Consider the following 18,132-nt stretch of genomic DNA (forward strand, 5'->3'; position numbering starts at 1 on the left):
AAACACGATTTGCTGTTTGACATTTTGTAGCTTTTGAACGTTATTTGGCCTGTTGGTTATTTATCCGCTAAATAGATTTAGTCTTTTAAGAGCCTTTTGTTGTTCTTTAAACTCACTAACGATCTACCTCGTTAACTTTATAAACGATTTGCAATCTCGCCAGCTGTCGCGATATATTCTCGGTGGATAAGCCTAAACAAGTTTTGAAAGTTTACTTTTCGCCAACGACGAAAAACGAGTTTTCGAGACCGCTGCGTGCTCTTATTTTGAAAACACATAACGGTACTTCCTTATCAAGCTCCTCCTTTGGGAAGAAGACGGCTTTTGGATTGGCCTAGAGGCTGTCACCAAACAGTGCGATTCACCGCGTAGTCAGAAAAACGCGCCAACACGCGTCGTGTTGTAGTTGTTCGTTTGAGTGCAGAAATAAAACAATATGGCATCAACGAGCAAGACACGGACGAGAAATTTACCATGGTAAACATTGCATTTAGCGGTACCACTTTTTATCATGTGTTTTATTACATAAAGGCTCCGAATATTATTGTATGCGTAATGTAGCAGACATTGCACGCGTTTTGCTTGTATTAGCATGCACGCTTAACGCTATAATCCACGTAATGTAAAGTACTTTCATAATCAAGCACGTGCTAATCTGTGCACATACATATAAAGTATGAACATGAACTGACAGCAATGTTCTTTGTGTCAATGTGCTGTCACGAGTATCAGACCTGGCACACATTTAGCTAGTATTCTTATAAGAGTTGACATAAAAAAACGAATGGCTATGAAAGGGATGAGACCCTACTTGCCTGTGATGAAAGCTAATATTATGATATGATCCGTATAAGAAAGTCTATTGAGTGACACACAGATGTTTTTTATTTCTAATGCTTGATCTTCATTTCAGGGTTGAAAAATACAGACCTCAGACACTCGATGAGCTCATCTCTCACCAAGATATACTGAGCACAAGTAAGCATGTACATGTATGGTTAGGTAAAATACAATAATAGAATAATATTGTTGTGAATTTGTGTATTAAAGAACCAAGGGCTGTAGGGTAGTGTTGTAGTCCTTTGAGAGGTATGGAAGGGCGTTCTCTCTTCATTTTATTTCAAGTCCTGCAGGGACATCACTAGATTGCTGGTGAATGGTCTGCTTTATTTATTTAATATCGTTAATGGGCTTAGATGTGAAACTTTATATGCAATCGGTAACTTTTTTTCTAATTTGATGTCTTTTGTTTTTGTTGTGCTGGGTCAGAATCAGAGGATTATTGCGTCAGAACAATTCATGTGAAATAACAAATGCTCACATAATTCGAGATATGATTGCAAAAAACGTTCTTGCGTGAGATCTTGTTATTTATATGTCATGTTTGAGGTAATTATGCAATGTGACGAGAGCAAGAGTGACATTTTTACAAATATGGGAATTATTGCAATATGAAAACCTGTAAAATTGTGTAAAAAAAACACTTTTCAGGCAGTCGATATTTTACATACAGTCATTTCAGTTCCTTAGTGATTGCTTTTGGTAGAAACCGAAGGAAAGTTCCTACTTGTAATTTCAGTGTTATTTTGTTATAACCTTTTTCTTAAATAGCTCTTTCAGATGAAATTGAGCGTGGTCTTAACACACTGATCTTGGTGGTCTTGACTACAACACTACTGCAAGTGGTATCCAATGAATTGAACAATATTCGGTCGCACCACTTCTGTTTATTGGACATGTACATTTAGATTACTACAGAAACGTGCATTTAAATTAGGGATGCACAATAAATTATCGGCCGATAAATGGTCATTTTTAATGTTAGCGGCCGATAATAAAATGAAGGCAGATATATTATAGCCGGTAAATCATGAATAAATTCCTCTAGTTAAATATCTTCAGCTGCACGCTGCTCACAATTATAATCCAGTGTCTTTCCTACATGAATATTCACTTACTGCTGTTACCGTCACTTACATTGTTGATGCAGGTACAGCATGTAGATACATTATTTAGGGAATTTTGTATGAATATTTAGATACTGTATATCGGCCAATATGTCGGTTATCGGCTTTCAGTGATCGGTCTCAGCCTTAATGTACATTTTGGAGCATACCTAGTTTAAATAGGGTGTTGTGTGTGTCATATGCTGATCTGTCTTATGAATGTTCATTGCTCTTCAGTTCAGAAGTTCATCAGTGAAGAAAGATTACCTCATCTGCTTTTCTACGGCCCTCCGGGAACAGGAAAGACCTCCACTATTCTAGCATGTGCTAAACAACTCTATAAAGATAAAGAGTTCAACTCCATGGTCCTGGAGGTGAATACAAACTGAATAGTTGACATATTTACTGACTGATAGTCAGTGTTTATACGTGCAGATCTCTTTGTTAAATCTTATCTTTATTTCTAAATGATTTATACATTATTCATGCAGTGTTCACACATACACACAGTATTTGTGTATTAAACGAAATATATTTGACAGTAAATGATAAAGTCCTTTAAGATTGAGATACTTTGTGCTTAATATGCTCGTGCATTTTCTAATACGATCGGTTACCCTTCAGCTAAATGCGTCAGATGATCGTGGTATAGATGTGGTAAGGGGGCCGATCCTCAGCTTTGCCAGCACACGGACCATCTTCAAGTAAGAGCAGCACCCACCCTTACAGCCCATTCATAAACACCATACTACCATTGGTTTTATTGCGGTTAAACATTGAATTTACGTTGTGTGCTGTAGGAAGGGCTTTAAGTTAGTGATTCTGGATGAGGCGGATGCTATGACCCAGGATGCACAGAACGCTTTAAGGAGAGGTACCATCTGCCCCTACATAAGTTCCCCTGCTGGGGTCCCAAATGGCCCTATGGCAAAAGAATAGCATCCTGCCATTTCACTGTACACTATAACACTTTCGTGAAAACAGTGTGTGGTTTTGATATTATTATTTAAAATAACAAAGTCAATATGTCAAAATGTCTCAAATTTGTAACATTTACTACATTCATTGTATTTTCGTCATTATTGTTTTATTTTTTAATATATGTTTGCAGTTCCTTGAGCTACACCTCATTCTCTCGCTCGTTCGCTCTCTTTCTCAGTCATTGAGAAGTTCACAGAGAACACCCGTTTCTGTCTCATCTGTAACTACCTGTCTAAGATCATACCTGCGCTGCAGTCTCGATGCACACGCTTCCGGTTCGGGCCGCTCTCTCAAAATCAGATGATTCCTCGACTGGAACACGTCGTACAGCAAGAGAGGTGAGAACTTTGGCCATACAGTTTCAGGACAAGTGGATGTTAATGAGACCTGTTTGTACTTGTGAGTACTTATGATAGAAATTGGAAGAATCATGAAACGGCATTGCTAAAGTTTGTGTTGATTTGAACAAACAAGCTAAAAGCGTTAAAAGTATTAACGCAATAGAAAATGATCAAAAATAAAAGCCTCTCATCGTTTACTTACCCTTGCGTCATTCCAGATGTACATGGCTTCCATTCTTTATTTGAAATGTAAAACTTGTCATCACTGTCTCACGATGAAATATGACCACTAGTCATGAAGTAATCGATATGTTGCCAAATTGAAATGTAATGTTTGTTTCGGTTTCAATGCTATTAAATAAACTCAAAATAAAAATGTTTATTCATAGAGGTTAACCCACTGGAGTTGTTTGGATTACTTCTATGATGGATTTTGTGTTTTTCGGAGCTTCAAAATTTTGGGACACATACACGTCTTTAAAGTGACAGACATTAAAAAATGGACTTTGTGTTCAACGTAACGTTTGCCTCACGTACAGGGATATTCCGAAATAACCCTGAAAAATATGATTTGTTTTGTATGTATTATATTTTAATGTATTCGAGCTGAACGTCTAATAATGAGGCTGTGTTTTTCTATCTCTGAATTGTTGCGTCGTGTTAAATGAGTCACGAGATTGAGCCACTCAGAAGACCCTGAACACAACAGACACTGGCTGCCCGACAAACCATTCGATTGAAAAAAAAAACCTTCACACAAACACATTTTACATCCACTCTGCCCTCTGGCACCAACACCTCAAAAGCAAACAACGTGTGAACATGAATTCAAAAACATTTCAAAACCTGTTTTGCCTTTATCCGGTAGCATTGACATCACTCCAGATGGCATGAAGGCCATTGTGACCCTCTCGACGGGAGACATGAGACGATCGTTGAACATTTTACAGGTGCGTATCGTACAGTATGTGCTGTAAACATCCTGATTCCGGTCCAAGTAAAGTTTGCTAAGAATTACATGCATATTATTTTGTACTGTTATGGTCAGAGTTTTAGAGAAACATGCGTTTAGATGATGTTCTTACAGTAACAATGTCACGCTTTCGTGTGTAGAGTACTTTTATGGCCTATGGGAAGGTGACGGAGGAAACGGTGTACACGTGTACCGGACATCCACTGAGATCAGACATCGCCAACATACTGGACTGGGCTCTTAATAAAGACTTCACCACTGCATATAACCGTATCCTGGACATTACTGTTGTATACATGTATGATTTAACACAAGATTGTAGAAATGTAAACGTTTTCATATTGATGCTTCTAGTTAAACAGTTTTATTACGTATATTTATCAGTAACATTTCATCCGATTATGAGCACTTCAAGTGATACGTCACCCAAAAATGAATATACTGGGACTAACAAAATAAGCATGATATTAAAAACATTGATTTTCTCCATTATGTTAACACCACACATATGATAATATTATTACAATTTTGCCTGAACAGCCACAATGGTTACAAACTCCGTCTCGTTTTTGATTTATTAGCCAAAACACGAGAAAAAAAACCTAAATTAAATATTAATTTGATTGATAGCATTGTTTACTTCATCAGATATTGTGATAATACAGTAATCGTGAAGTATTTTGGTCACAATAACCACGCAGTAACAAGTATGATATTGTGACAGCCCTATTGTGATGTTTGAAAAGTCCTTAAGCAACGTTCAACAGAAATTTTGCAGCTCAAAACTCTTAAAGGTCTGGCACTTCACGACATTTTGACCGAAGTCCATCTTCTCATTCACCGCGGTAAGACAACAATTATTAATGCATTAAATCAATAGATTTCAGTCCAGTGAAAGGTTTCGGTTGTACAGCAGACTGAGTGGTTGAGGCCTAGACCCGACACTCAACCCATCAGAATTTAAGATGTATTCCCAGCCCTTGTTTCCCTGGAGATCCTCTTGTGGTTGTCATGAAAACCGGCCGTCCGCATTATTAGATGACGCCTGTTAGAAGCGGTAGAGTGTAGCACGCTTCACACACTTAAAACAAACGCAATAAACTGATCACTACAATAAAGGATAAGTAAAAAAATAACGGCATTTCATGGATTTTTGTGGGTTCGAAAACTAAAATATACATTTGATTCATTTTTATTGAGTGACGCAATCAAAGCATCTGTCCGAGTTTCCTCAAGACAGACGAGTTCTTTTTGCTCTTATTGTTTTATTTCTTTCCAGTGGATTTTCCACCTTCCATTCGCATGGGCTTGCTTATCAAACTTGCAGATATTGAGTGAGTATCATTTGGTAATCTTTAATCTGACTGTTTTATTTGTGTTACAGTACAATTACATGTTTTTTATATTAGGTATCGTCTGGCCTCTGGAACCAATGAGAAGATCCAGCTCAGCTCAATGGTCGCTGCTTTCCAAGCAGTTCGAGACATAGTAGTCAGTGATGGATAGAGGGTGTCATGCGTCATATAACCTTGTAATGTTTAAATATTCATGTGTGCTTGTTATAAAAAATAAAACATGTAAAAAAATAAAGTCTTTGAATAAATAGCTTAAGCTTGTCTTCATCATTTAAAGTATCTGTAGAGTTATCTGGGGAATTTAGGGTCCCAGCAAAATTACGTTTCAATTCTAAAGAACGTTAAAAAATTCAGAACTTTCAGAAAGTGGCAAATCTGTTGTCTGGATGTCACAAACGCTCCTCAGTTGTGATGTTTTTGACAACATAAGGTCTTTTGCTTCCAAACGTCCCTGTAAGTGAGAAATTCCAGAATTTTCGGAGGTAAGGGAAGAGTCTCCACCTGATAGGTTGAAACAGAGAACCTCAAGGCAGCCCGGCACAGATGCTTGAGACTCGGAACACGACGTGGAACTCTCCAGAACTTCACCTGTCCATTTCTACACCTACAATCAAGCAGACATCTTTAAAGCATATTTTAACCCAACAGTTATCACACAAACAGACAATAAACGTTTATTTTAAGTTTTCACTGCAGGTTTCACATTTCATGTGTGTGGGCCCTTTGAATTGAAACGAACCAATTTTACTACTCTCAGGGGTTCCCACACGTTTTTCCATCACTTGTTTAAATTACCCTGTAGCAATGACGCCCCCATGAGGATGGAAAGCGCAGCACAGCCCACCGGCACGGTTGTGATCCGTATTGGTGACTAACTCATCTAGTTCCAAATCCCAGATTTGTAACGCCCTGTAATGCATTAAACGTCACAGGAAAGTGAAAGATTGGCTGTAAAGGCATGTCAAGATATAATGTAATCCTGTCTCAGGTAATTCTCACCTGTAGTCTTTGAAAGCCAGCAACAGGCCAACAGGAGAGAAACAAAGATACGTCGGTAGAGAGTCGCTTCTGTTAAAGCATAACTCACAGTTCCTGGATGGAGAAAATCACATTATAGGTAATGTAAATTTAATATTTGACTAAATTGTGTCTATAGACGGATTGTGATAGACCTGACCCCCAGTTATCTTCCAGTTTGTGTTTGGCCAGTGTCTCATCAGTGTCTGATGAAATAAATAGTTGGATGTGCCAAAACTTTCTTCAGTTAAACAAAGACAAAACTGAAGTCATTGCGTTTGGAAATAAAGATGAAGTTCTCAAGGTGAACGCGTACCTTCACTCTAAAGGTCAAACAACAAAAAATCAAGTCAGGAATCTCGGTGTGTCTCTAGAGTCAGACCTTAGCTTCAGTAGTCATGTCAAAGCAATAACTAAATCAGCATACTATCATCTGAAAAATATTGCAAGAATTAGATGCTTTGTTTCTAGTCAAGACTTAGAGAAACTAGTGCATGCTTTCATCACCAGCAGGGTGGATTATTGTAATGGCTTCCTTACTGGCCTCCCCAAAAAGACGATAAGACAGATGCAGCTCAATGCTGCGGCAAGGATTCTGAGCAGAACCAGAAAATATGATCATATCACACCAGTCCTCAGGTCCTTACACTGGCTACCAGTTACATATAGGATAGATTTTAAAGTGTTATTACTGGTATATAAATCGTTCAATGGCCTAGGACCTCAATACATTGCAGATATGCTCATTGAATACAGACCCAAAAGAACACTCAGGTCATTAGGATCGCATCAGCTAGAAATACCAAGGGTTCTCTCCAAGCAAGGAGAGTCTGCATTTAGCTATTATGCGAGCCGCAGCTGGAACCAGCTTCCAGAAGAGATCAGATGTGCTCCCACAGTAGCCACATTCAAATCCAGACTCAAAACACATCTGTTTAACTTTGCATTTGATTAATGTGCACTGTGCCTCTGACCGTCCGACTGTTTGTGCTGTACTTTATTTTATTTATTATCTATTCTAAACTATATTTGATTTTTGTTCTTAACTGGTTAATTTTTCTTTTTCTTATTTCTTCTAAACTATGTTATTTTATTTTTTATTCTTAACTGGTTACTTTTATTTTTCTTATTTCTTAACTGTTTTATCAAATGGATATTTTTAATTTCTTCTATGTAAAGCACTTTGAATTGCCATTGTGTATGAAATGTGCTATACAACTAAACTTGCCTTGCCTTGCCTAATAATATATTTTATTTATGTTAATATTCATTTGTATAATTATTTAACTGTATTAAATAAACAAATTGTTGAATTTTGTTGCATGTTAATAATACGTTGAATGGGTCCTGTAGTTCGGTCGCATTTAAACAAACCGTACAGTACATTGACGATGAAGCCGTCTATTTGCGAATTTACATATTTAGTTCACTCAAAAACGACATTCATGTCAGTATTTCTTTCTGTTTAGCAAAATATTGACTTTGCTTCTTTAGAACGATTCACAAGAGTGAGCGATGATCTTCATTTTTATTTTATTTTTAAGAACCAACGGTAGTACTTTTACTTTGTAAACAATTATAGATGCTTGTCCCGGATGTCCTAACACTATCCTAATTTTCAATTTCAAAATTGTATTTTTGGAATGGTTTTAGCCCAAAACTATATAGACCTATCTGTTATTGCATATTGTGGAAAGAGTGTTGTAACGAACATGTCACTGCATATATTATGTATGGTTGTGTATGTGACTAATAAAACTTGAAACTTTTAAAGACAAGACAATGTTCTGATAGGAAGGAATATCTTGTTTGATCTACATACTCCACTCTGGACAGAAGATCAGCCGTGTAAGGGTCCCACAGGTCCAACCACCAGCCAGTAGAAGATTTGTATGAAGCGACAGCTAGCAGCGCTCCGTCTGGAGAAAAGTCACATGACACCATAGTGCGCTCGTGGTCATAGGTGATGTGTCTCATAAACGTATAGGAACGCATGCTCCACAAATACAGCTTCTGTTAGAAGGAAGATATCAGACATTGTGAACAATTCAACAATGTACACAATGTTATTTTCTTGCACTGAATAATACTCTACAGAGGTCTTCGGACATCTGCTTTATTTTCCTTTTGTTAAAAAAAAACTCTGGATACTGAAACAGAAGGTTCACAAAATGCACTGTGATATACTGAAGCGAAGAAACTCACAGAGTCAAAGTTGCACAGTGAAGCAATCGCACTGCAGTCGGGCGATATGGAGCATTTGAACACCCAGTAGTTTGGACCCTTCAGCACATGCGGATTGACACCTGCACAAATAAATACAAACATTTCAGACTTTTTAATGCACAGAGATGACAGTAAATGCATTTATACAAGAGTACCAAACTGAAAAGATGACTCAGTAATGGATGATAAAGTCATGAGCATTAGTTTAGTCATACCAATTCACCCCAAATAGTCCTGTGCATTTTATTTGTTTTATTCACATGCTTAAACAATGCTGAAACTATTTGAGGTCTGGCCATAAACACACCACCTGTAGCTAAAGTAAATATATAATGTTGCCCTGAAAGAGAAAAATAAAATCACGTTGACCTTTCTTCGCCAAGTCCCATATTCTTAAAGTTTTGTCTCGAGAGGCCGACAGAAGAGTAAGACTTCCATTTGGAGCGAAGACCAAATCCCTAACAAGAGCCTGATGTCCACTTAGAGTAAACAGCAGCTTTCCTGAGGACAAAACAAGCACATTCTATCAACATAATACAACTTACAGTAGTTCTGTGTGTTTTAGAACATCGTCCCCTAATATTTACACCAATGTAGGTTTATACGATCATAAAAGGGTTGAATCCAAAGTTTTAGTCGAAAATATTAAAGTCCAAAGTTTTCAAAACTTACCAGATGAGACATCCCAGACTTGGATCAGACCATTTTTGAGACCGATGGCCAGAAGCAGGTCGGGTTCATGTCCGTTCTGATCCGCTCGGGGAGACGGGCAGGGTCCGAATGCCAGAGCCCACACGGCCTGCCCGCAGTGAAGGGTCCTCTCACTATTTGCATCTTCACCACTACTAAGAATATCGAGAAAACTGTTTTAGCAGAGCTTGACATGCACTGAAATGTTTCTGGATCATCTACACTATAAATAACTATTAAATAACATATCTATTACAGATCATATGTCTGTTTTTGTTTCACTTAAAGGGATAGTTTACCCAAAAAAGGAAATTCTATCATGAATTACTCACCTCAAGTTCTTCCAAACATGTATATGTTTCTTACACAAATAAAGCTATTTGGAACAGAGGCCAGCTAGTGAAGAGCTGTGCAAGTGTGTAAACCTCACTCCCGACCAACAGAGACCCTACAGACTGCGGGTCTTAAGCCTTAACGCCTTAGCGCGCCCGTCTCCCATCCGGTCCGACGCCGGTTCGAGTAGAACTGGTTGCATTAGAGAACTGAGATTTCTGAGCCCCCATTGACTACCATAGTTGAAAGTAGTATTGTGTAATTTGTTGTTCTGCTGAACACCAAAAAATTATTTTGATGAATTTAGGAAACCAAACATTACTACAGCATTATTATGGTAGTCAATGGTGCCCCAAAAATCTTAGTTGCTAACATTCTTTCAAATATCTTCGTGTTCAACAGAACAAAGACATTTAAACAGGTTTGAAACAACATGAGGTTGAGTAATTCTGGACAGAATTTTCATTTTTGCGTGAACGTTCCCTTTAACAAAGAATTATTATTACTGGAAAGTAGTCATTAAATCCTACTAAGAATATGACTCAAAACACTACACAATAAACACAATGGTAAACACAAAACAGCTGATGGCTCATGATGGTGTGTGAAATAGAAAGCAACAGAATGTTGTAAATTCTGCAAAGACTGATCAAAGGGTTTGATAACATAATAAATAGTATAGGAGGAAATACAGACGCACTCTTTGGGAGTCACCGGCCACGGGAGGATCTTCACGATGCCGAAGCCCATGGACCAGGCGAAATAAGAACCTCCGGGCGAGAAGCTGACGCTCCATGTCTCGCAGTGCGTGCCGGTCCGGTTCGGACTTTGATGCGAGGGCTTCAGCTCCAGGATCAAATCATCCGGTTCTGTTTGCATTAAATGGCACACACCTGTCACTTCATAGTGGCGTGTTAAGGCAAGTCACTCCAATCGGCGCATGTATTGGCAACGCCTACGTGCTACGAGACAAAGTCCTATCTACTTGAATGGGAAACACAGAAATTTCCTAATTCGCCATCTAAGAGTTTAATAAAACAAAGCGATTCTGATCCACAATTAAGCCAAAATGTTACTTCTTAACCTCAAATAAGAGCTAAAACGCCCTTTCCAGGTCTCCCAAAGAATCGTTAGTAATCGATGACGATTGGCTGTTTTTACCGGAAGGCGGGACTTCCTGTCATTTGGCGTTGCGCTTGCGAGGTCTTGACACAATTTACAGTCTTTGGTGCTTCGCCTATACGGAAATGATAATAAAATGTACTACTGTGACGCTCGCATTAAATAGCTATGTTACATTTGAATAAAATATGGAGTTTAAATGGGTCTAGTCTTTTCTTTATTTAATGTATTATCCTACGTTTACAGTTTTCGTACAACACATTAGTCAGCAACCGTTGTTTTAAATTGTCACGTGTACATAAAACGCACATTTAATCGACTTACCTTTAACCGTAGAAGGTCGAAACGCAGAGCACATATCACCTGTGGGATCATATGTAAAGTTACACGAATAACGCGTCACTTACACAACGCTTCCTTTGACTGGGGGCGTGACCAACCGGGTGCAGTGTGGGTGGGGCTTTGCGTCACGTGACAAGTCAATGCACTTGCTTAGTATACTGTATGTATGAGTAGAGCACATAGGTATGTAGTATTATAGATTTTTTTTGAACATTTACAGTGCTCATTACACATTTAAGGTGTGTTGCATTCTTCTTGAGTGTCACTGCCTTCTCATGTCTCATTTTTTAATAAAGTGTGAAGCTTTAAATGATGATATCAATCTAGATGAAATTGTACATGGGTAAATCAGTTAAGCGCCAATCAATGTATATGTATATTATTATTGTATGTATATTATTATTATTTCGGGATGAAAGGCGGACACGTGCGTTACCGAGATTTACTTTCACATTTTTATTGAAAAAAGTCAATCCAGAACAAAAACAGCTCACTGTCAAATATGAATATTGAAGGTTTAATATCACTGAGGCAGTAGATCAAAACCGAATACTGAAAATAAAAACAAGACCTCTCTAAAATCCATTTAAACTTTGTACAGATACCCGGACTATCACACAAGCACAGTATTAGACAGATATAAAATAATTTAACACAGTCCTTAATGTTGAGAAACATAGAATTAAACCGGATGCGGTCTACTGTTCTCCTTCTGTTTGATCTGTGTATTCAGAACTGTCTGCGGCCTCTTCGTCTGTAAAACAAACCAACACTGAAATCAAAATCACCCTCTGTTTGCTCGGTTTCTGTCATTGTGTTTCTTCACTACAACCTCCTAGTCAACTCTTTCAAATGACATTCAAAATAACGCTCAAAGATAACGTTTGGTTTAAACAAGGCAGCCAACTGCATTTCAAAAGACCCCGCTCACCCTGGACATCATCTGTTCTCCCCTTTACCTTCTGAGAGATGGTACAGACTGATAAAAGCCGAACCCGACAGACTGAAGAGAGGATTTATATTTGTGTGCGTATTTATGCCTTTGTCTATGGATATACAGTGGGGGAAATAACTATTTGATCGCCTGCTGATTTTGTAAGTTTGCCTGCTTACAAAGAATTGAAGGGTCTATCATTTTTATGGTAGGTTCATTGTAACTGATAGAAACCAAATATCAATGAAAATAAATAAAAAAATCGGGGGAAAATATATATAAAGGTTTAAATTGATTTGCATTTCGGTCAGGGAAATTAGTATTTGATCCCCCACCAAGTAGCAAGAATTCTGGCTTCACAGATTGGTTATGTGCCTATATGGCCCACAGATTAGTCCTGTCACTAAGAAAGTACTCAGCTTGTTATGTACGCATATAAAAGATGCCTGCCAGCAGAAGCTGTATCTTTCACTTCAACCTCTCCACCACCATGGTCAAGACCAAATACATTTCAAATGATGTCAGGGACAAGATTATAGACGTCCTGCACAAACCTTCAATAGGCTAGAGACAGAAGCTTGGTTAGAAGGAGACACTTGTTGGTGCAATTAGTTGTTATTATTTGGAAATAATGGAGATGCAATATTTCCCCAATGGGGTGAAGATGATAATGGGAAAGGTTAAAGATCAGCCCAGAACTATACGGAAGAAGCGTGTTAATAAGTTTAAGACAGTTGGGACCACAGTTAGCAAACCCTTGGTAACATGCTATGCCACAATAGATTGAAATCCCCCGCAAGGTCCTCCTGCCCAAGAAGGCTCGCCTGAAGTTTGACACACGAACATCAAAATGATTCAGAAAAGGCTTTGGAGAAAGTGCTGTGGTTAAAAGGGAAAGGAAATTGACTCCTGTTTTTGGAGGGAGAGAAATGTTGACTATGACCCCAAGAACACCATCCCTACAGAGAAGTGTTGGAAACATTATGCTTTAGGGTTTTTTGCTCGGGGACAGGATGACTTCACCGCATTGAGGCGCTGAGGGACGGGCTCATGTACCGTAAAATATTGGGCAAGAACCTCCTTCCCTTAACTAGATCACTGAAGATGGGTCGTGTATGTGCCTTTAACATGACAAAGACCCAAAACATATTGCCAAGACAACCAAAGAGTGGCTTAAGGAGAAGCACATTTAATGTCCTAGCCAGTCTCTAGACTCTAGTCCTATAGAAAATCTGTGACAGAGACTCCAATTTGCTGAACGACAGCCAAGAAACCTTAAAGATTTACAGAGGAGTGGACTTTAATGTATCCTGACACATGTGCAAACCTAGTGACCAACTATACGAAATGTCTTACCTCTATGCTTGCCAACAAGGGTATCTCTAGCAAATACAAAGCTAGGTTTTGCTCTGGGATCACATACTTATTCCACTGACTGAAATGCAAATCAACCTATAACCTTTACTGTATATAAAAAAAAATTCCCCTGGTCTTTTTTTATACTCTGTCTCTATCAGTTAAAATAAACCTACCATAAAAATTATAGACTCTTCATTTCTTTGAAAGCAAGCAAACTTACAAAATCAGCAGGCGATCGAATTATTATTTCCCCCACTGTAGGTCTTTGGCTGCTCTTACACGTCACTGTATATATTTTTTTAATTTCTTATAACTTTATCATGGTGTTCTGTTCACCTGCCATCCAAAAGAGCTGCTAAACTGCATTGCATTGTCCCTTAACAGTGGCAATAAAGTTCTATTCTAAACAAAGTGCAGGAAATCATTGACTCTTACTGGACGGTATTCTGTGAATCTCTACGAGTGTGGTTGCGTGCCCGTTGGTCAGAGGTGGCAATCGAGGAACGGCATCATGGAATATTTCCTCTTCGTCTGAGTCCACCAAACTTATAACGTCCCCTCTGTCGTCAGATAAACTACTATAAAAACATACGAGAATGCATTAGCCTCATAGCATCTGTTCTGTATTTATATGTCAGACGCTCTCAAATTAAACAGTTGTGTGTGTTGCTGTGATTTCATGTGCTCATACTTACGTAAATCCTAAACCTGGGGGAAAACAACAGAAAATATATGTCAAATGCAGAAACCAAATATTTGTATGTATTAATGCAAAACGGGGCAAATTATAAATATAGAACTCTTACTAAAAACATATTTGCTATTGCTAACACTTATTTACTATGCTTTACTGTATTCAATATCAAATAAAACCTACCAATGCAAATTCTGTCTCGCTTCGAATATACAGTCACGCCAACAACGATTCCAATCATGATTATTAAAATGGAGACAAAGATTCCAACTACGACCCCTCCATTACTGGCTGTGGCTGCAAACAAACGTTAAACATGAAACGATAGTTTACTCTCTACTGGGAAGCTGCGTAATGCATTTGTGCATGAGAGATGTCAGAAACGTCTTGTCGGGTAACATTTAAAGCATTCTTCTCATTGTCATTCTGCTGACATCATCATTGAACATTTACAGAGTGCTTACTTTTCACGGTGAGATACACTTCCAGCTTTCTTGCACCAAGAGGATTTTCACTATAGCAGGTGAGAATGCCCTCATCGTCTTTTGTCACGTTGACTATGGTGAGTGTGTATGTGAGATTATTTTCAGACGTGATGTATTTGGACGTGCTGTTGATGACTGTGTTATTTCTCTTCCATACGGTTTTAGCTGGTGGGAGAGAGTTGATCTCATTACAGCTGAGTGTGATGCTAGTGCCCTCCAGAGCTGTGACCATAGGGTCTCCTAATGGGTATGGTATCCCTGAAATAAAGAAAATGAGATATAATAAATTAATTTAAAATCTGCCTAAAACATAGCCTAAGAAATTTAGTATTAAATCATCAGCACTGATACCCAGGGTACACATATACAAAAAAGCTGACAAGACAAAGAACAAATAAATGATGGTCTTACTGAGTGTGAAGGAACAGGAACTCTGCGCTCCGGTCACGTGACTGCCCGAACACTTCACCTCCTCCCTATCCTCCAATATTAACCTGTTCACATGCACCTCCAAATGCTCCGTCTCCTGGGGTGTGGAGTTGACTGTGGGACCCTTGGCTATCACAGACGGTTTTAAAACCTCACGCCATTTCAGAGTTGGGGCCGGGTAACCTCCATACCAGGTACATATGAACACAAAATCCGACGGCCCATTTCCCGGCTCCCAGCTGCACTCTGGGTGTCTCTCCGGAGCATCTAAAATCATTTAGAGGAAAATGAATTGTTGATTTTCTTAAGAAAATGTGATACAAGCTCTGGAAAACTGCTTACTGGCCCACGTGAAGTGTCCACTCTCAAGTTTCTATTAAATTAACAAACAAATTTCTGTGCAAATCATTTGTAACAGAAATTCATTCACTTCCATTTCACTAAATATAGAAAAGTAATTCACTATAAAATGTTTTGTCTTACTGTATACCTAACATGAAGCAAAGCATCATTACACAATAAAAAATTTTAATATTGTATATTTCCAAAAATCTTTCAACATGTCAAAAACAATTATCTTACAGTAAACTAGAAGTTCCTGGTTCTTCTTCTCAGTTCTCTTGGAGAGGGTGTTCTGAGCTAAACACGTATAGATCCCTTGATCGCTCGGTTGAATGTTACTTCTTGAAAAAGCAATAAAGCCTTTGTCAACAGCCCCATCCGATGCTGAATCTTCAAACAACCACGTCAGGTTCTGTGCAGGTTGAGACTCACTGGAGCAATTAAACGAAACAGCTGAATCTTTTTTGACATATAACGTTCCATTCCTCAGTGCTGTTGCTGGTGTTATGTCTATTACTACATTAGTTGGACCACCTGCACAAAAAACAACAACATTTAAATGCATAAACATTGAGAGGAATTAAAAAAAACATCACTCATTTCAAACATCCTAAGAAAGGGTTCTTTAGAGTTTCATTTTAAATCGAAGCGAAAGATTATTATGTAGCGTATTACAATTATTATAACAATATCAGATCAACTTTCTTTAAGTGCGATTTCACTTGTACCCCTTTTAATGTTACACTACTCATTTCTGGTATCCAACAGGGTCCTACACATCTCAGTCACACGGTGGCGGTTCTCAGAGTTCACGCACCAGAAAAGGTCTAACCAGAAAAACCTGTTAGAAGGTAGACTCCCTACCCCACAGAAACTGAAGCCACAAACGCATATGAATGCTTTTCATATGTCACATTGGTACAGGTAAGATATTGAGCACCGTACCAGCGACTTGAAGCTGAACTTTAGAAGACGTTTGCCATGATCCGGCTCCCGCCGTTTGGGATTCGCATTCATATTGGCCTCCATCTATATACTGAAGTACACTGATCTTTAGAGATCCATTGTTTAAAATGGAAAGACGGTTCGATGGCACAGAGGATTTTTGGAAGGCCACAACAGCTCCATGTTTCTTCCACTGATAGACAAGCGCAGAGGCATTAACTGAGGGCTGGTTGCATTGCAGTGTGGCGTTTTCTCCTTTCTCTCCAATAACATACTGCACCTGCACCTCTGTCACTACAGGGATATTAAAAATAACATGTTTTAGAACAATTAATTTGATCACAAACGAAATTGTATAATGGTATATGATACTACCATAATTATAAACAATATCATAGCTTAGACATAAACTAAAACGTCAGAAGTATGATATTAGTGTGGTATATGGTGCTATATTATGTACGTATATGTGTGTGTGTATAAGTAATCTATTCATAATAACAAGGATAATAAAGAGTCATAATTATTTACATTAGACATCACTTTACAGTATGTCTGTTAAGATAAACTCACCTGTTTCATATGATATAAGAAGCAGATAAAAAGCTGTTGTGATTATTCTCATCGTAGATTCAGATCGTCCCAAAACAGATGGACTTAAGTCGTTTTGTAAATTAGATCAAGCGTTTGCTGCAGGGAGAAATCAATTCACGGCGATTTTATGAATACAAAAAATACAAAAAAAACTATATTATGTTTAATTCGTGTCCATTGTCCCTCCTTGGCATTTGATCGCTGTATGTCGTGGAGTTAATCTTCATTCTTGTCCATATTCTACCTGTTTACTCGGTTAGTTCCCGGAAACTTTAAATTTCTTCCGTGGCCACACCCTTCACCTGCGTTCTTAAAGAGACAGTGCTCGCGTTTCCTTCTCAAAGGTCTTGTTCGTATGCAAAAAAACATCCTTTATTCTTATTTCAGACAAAATTTTGAAAACGTTTACTGGGAAATATTAATTAAATTTCTATTCAGAAATAGTTTGAACCTTTAAACGTTATGTACAAATACTGTGGTTACGTTGATACCATGTTGCTTAAATCAATGGTATACTGTGTTCGTGTTAATATCGTGTTAATATCAACCATGTGCGTGGTTGGTTTGCATTATCCATTAAAGTTTTGTGATTTTATTCACTTTTTTAACCAGGGAGTGTGCAGATAAGTTATTCTTGTTTATAAAACCGAATGTTTCACCACTTTTAAATTTGTTTTTAATAAATACTGCATATAGTCTGTTTAATATTTGATATTTGACCTGTGTTTCTCTCTCCTTATCTCGGGTGTGTGGTTCTAGGATTTGGCCCCCGTGCGGTGTTTTGTATGTGGGTGTGTCTTAATCTGTGTGTCTTTCTTCTGTGTTTTCACACTTTTGTTTAGACTTGCATAACCCTATATGTTTTGCTTATAGTCAATGTTTTCTTGCACAGCTGCTTTGTAACAATGAAAATTGTAAAAAGCGCTATGTAAGTAAAGTTGACTTGACTTGGCACCGTGTCCGCTAGAGGGAACCAACGGGCTTTCCGTTTCATGATGTGTGTAACGGTATTTTGGTTCCCCCA

General features: G+C 38.2%; 3 protein-coding genes across 7 annotated transcripts; 1 reads left to right on the plus strand and 2 right to left on the minus strand.

Annotated features, from left to right (window-relative positions):
* The first annotated feature begins 346 nt into the window (after window positions 1–346).
* Window positions 347–5,849, plus strand: rfc5 (replication factor C (activator 1) 5). The gene is made up of 11 exons (XM_079474968.1): window positions 347–477; window positions 914–978; window positions 2,184–2,320; window positions 2,571–2,650; window positions 2,747–2,820; window positions 3,106–3,265; window positions 4,137–4,218; window positions 4,382–4,511; window positions 5,009–5,086; window positions 5,521–5,575; window positions 5,651–5,849. The coding sequence occupies exons 1-11, from the start codon at window positions 437–439 to the stop codon at window positions 5,745–5,747; spliced, it is 999 nt and encodes a 332-aa protein (XP_079331094.1). The 5' UTR covers window positions 347–436; the 3' UTR covers window positions 5,748–5,849.
* On the minus strand, window positions 5,574–11,453 carry wsb2 (WD repeat and SOCS box containing 2). Of its 4 annotated transcripts, none has more exons than XM_079474943.1 (9): window positions 11,309–11,436; window positions 10,563–10,731; window positions 9,512–9,684; window positions 9,209–9,340; window positions 8,819–8,919; window positions 8,436–8,626; window positions 6,596–6,688; window positions 6,392–6,505; window positions 5,574–6,200 (listed from the first exon to the last, which is right to left on the minus strand). In XM_079474943.1, exons 1-9 carry the CDS (start codon window positions 11,340–11,342, stop codon window positions 5,999–6,001), a joined length of 1,209 nt encoding a protein of 402 aa, XP_079331069.1. In that variant the 5' UTR covers window positions 11,343–11,436; the 3' UTR covers window positions 5,574–5,998. The 4 variants fall into 4 exon arrangements, 2 of the variants coding, with proteins under 2 accessions (XP_079331069.1, XP_079331070.1); XM_079474944.1 differs by having other exon boundaries at window positions 9,512–9,681; window positions 11,309–11,416; XR_013787668.1 differs by having other exon boundaries at window positions 5,578–6,200; window positions 6,336–6,505; window positions 9,512–9,681; window positions 11,309–11,453.
* A 320-nt stretch (window positions 11,454–11,773) lies between these two features.
* vsig10 (V-set and immunoglobulin domain containing 10) lies at window positions 11,774–17,350 on the minus strand. Of its 2 annotated transcripts, XM_079476484.1 has the most exons (8): window positions 17,088–17,350; window positions 16,515–16,808; window positions 15,810–16,103; window positions 15,210–15,494; window positions 14,778–15,056; window positions 14,493–14,610; window positions 14,055–14,197; window positions 11,774–12,080 (listed from the first exon to the last, which is right to left on the minus strand). In XM_079476484.1, the coding sequence occupies exons 1-8, from the start codon at window positions 17,137–17,139 to the stop codon at window positions 12,025–12,027; spliced, it is 1,521 nt and encodes a 506-aa protein (XP_079332610.1). In that variant the 5' UTR covers window positions 17,140–17,350; the 3' UTR covers window positions 11,774–12,024. The 2 variants fall into 2 exon arrangements, with proteins under 2 accessions (XP_079332610.1, XP_079332609.1); XM_079476483.1 differs by lacking the exons at window positions 11,774–12,080; window positions 14,055–14,197 and adding an exon at window positions 14,227–14,327 and having other exon boundaries at window positions 14,497–14,610.
* Window positions 17,351–18,132: the final 782 nt, after the last annotated feature.

The sequence above is a fragment of the Barbatula barbatula genome, assembly GCF_947034865.1.
Source record: "Barbatula barbatula genome assembly, chromosome: 2".
Lineage (NCBI taxonomy): Eukaryota > Metazoa > Chordata > Actinopteri > Cypriniformes > Nemacheilidae > Barbatula > Barbatula barbatula.

Coding starts and splice junctions, on each gene's coding strand:
- rfc5 (XM_079474968.1), top strand. CDS start 437: ATGGCATCAACGAGCAAGACACGGACGAGAAATTTACCATG. Junction 2,821..3,105: donor ACAGAACGCTTTAAGGAGAG/GTACCATCTGCC, acceptor TCTCTTTCTCAG/TCATTGAGAAGTTCACAGAG. Junction 5,576..5,650: donor ATCAAACTTGCAGATATTGA/GTGAGTATCATT, acceptor TTTTTATATTAG/GTATCGTCTGGCCTCTGGAA.
- wsb2 (XM_079474943.1), bottom strand. CDS start 11,342: ATGTGCTCTGCGTTTCGACCTTCTACGGTTAAAG. Junction 8,627..8,818: donor CACTGTGCAACTTTGACTCT/GTGAGTTTCTTC, acceptor TCCTTCTAACAG/AAGCTGTATTTGTGGAGCAT. Junction 6,506..6,595: donor CTGGCTTTCAAAGACTACAG/GTGAGAATTACC, acceptor AATGCATTACAG/GGCGTTACAAATCTGGGATT.
- vsig10 (XM_079476484.1), bottom strand. CDS start 17,139: ATGAGAATAATCACAACAGCTTTTTATCTGCTTCTTATATCATATGAA. Junction 16,104..16,514: donor AGTTCAGCTTCAAGTCGCTG/GTACGGTGCTCA, acceptor TTTTTTGTGCAG/GTGGTCCAACTAATGTAGTA. Junction 14,611..14,777: donor AGTGTATCTCACCGTGAAAA/GTAAGCACTCTG, acceptor GTTTGTTTGCAG/CCACAGCCAGTAATGGAGGG.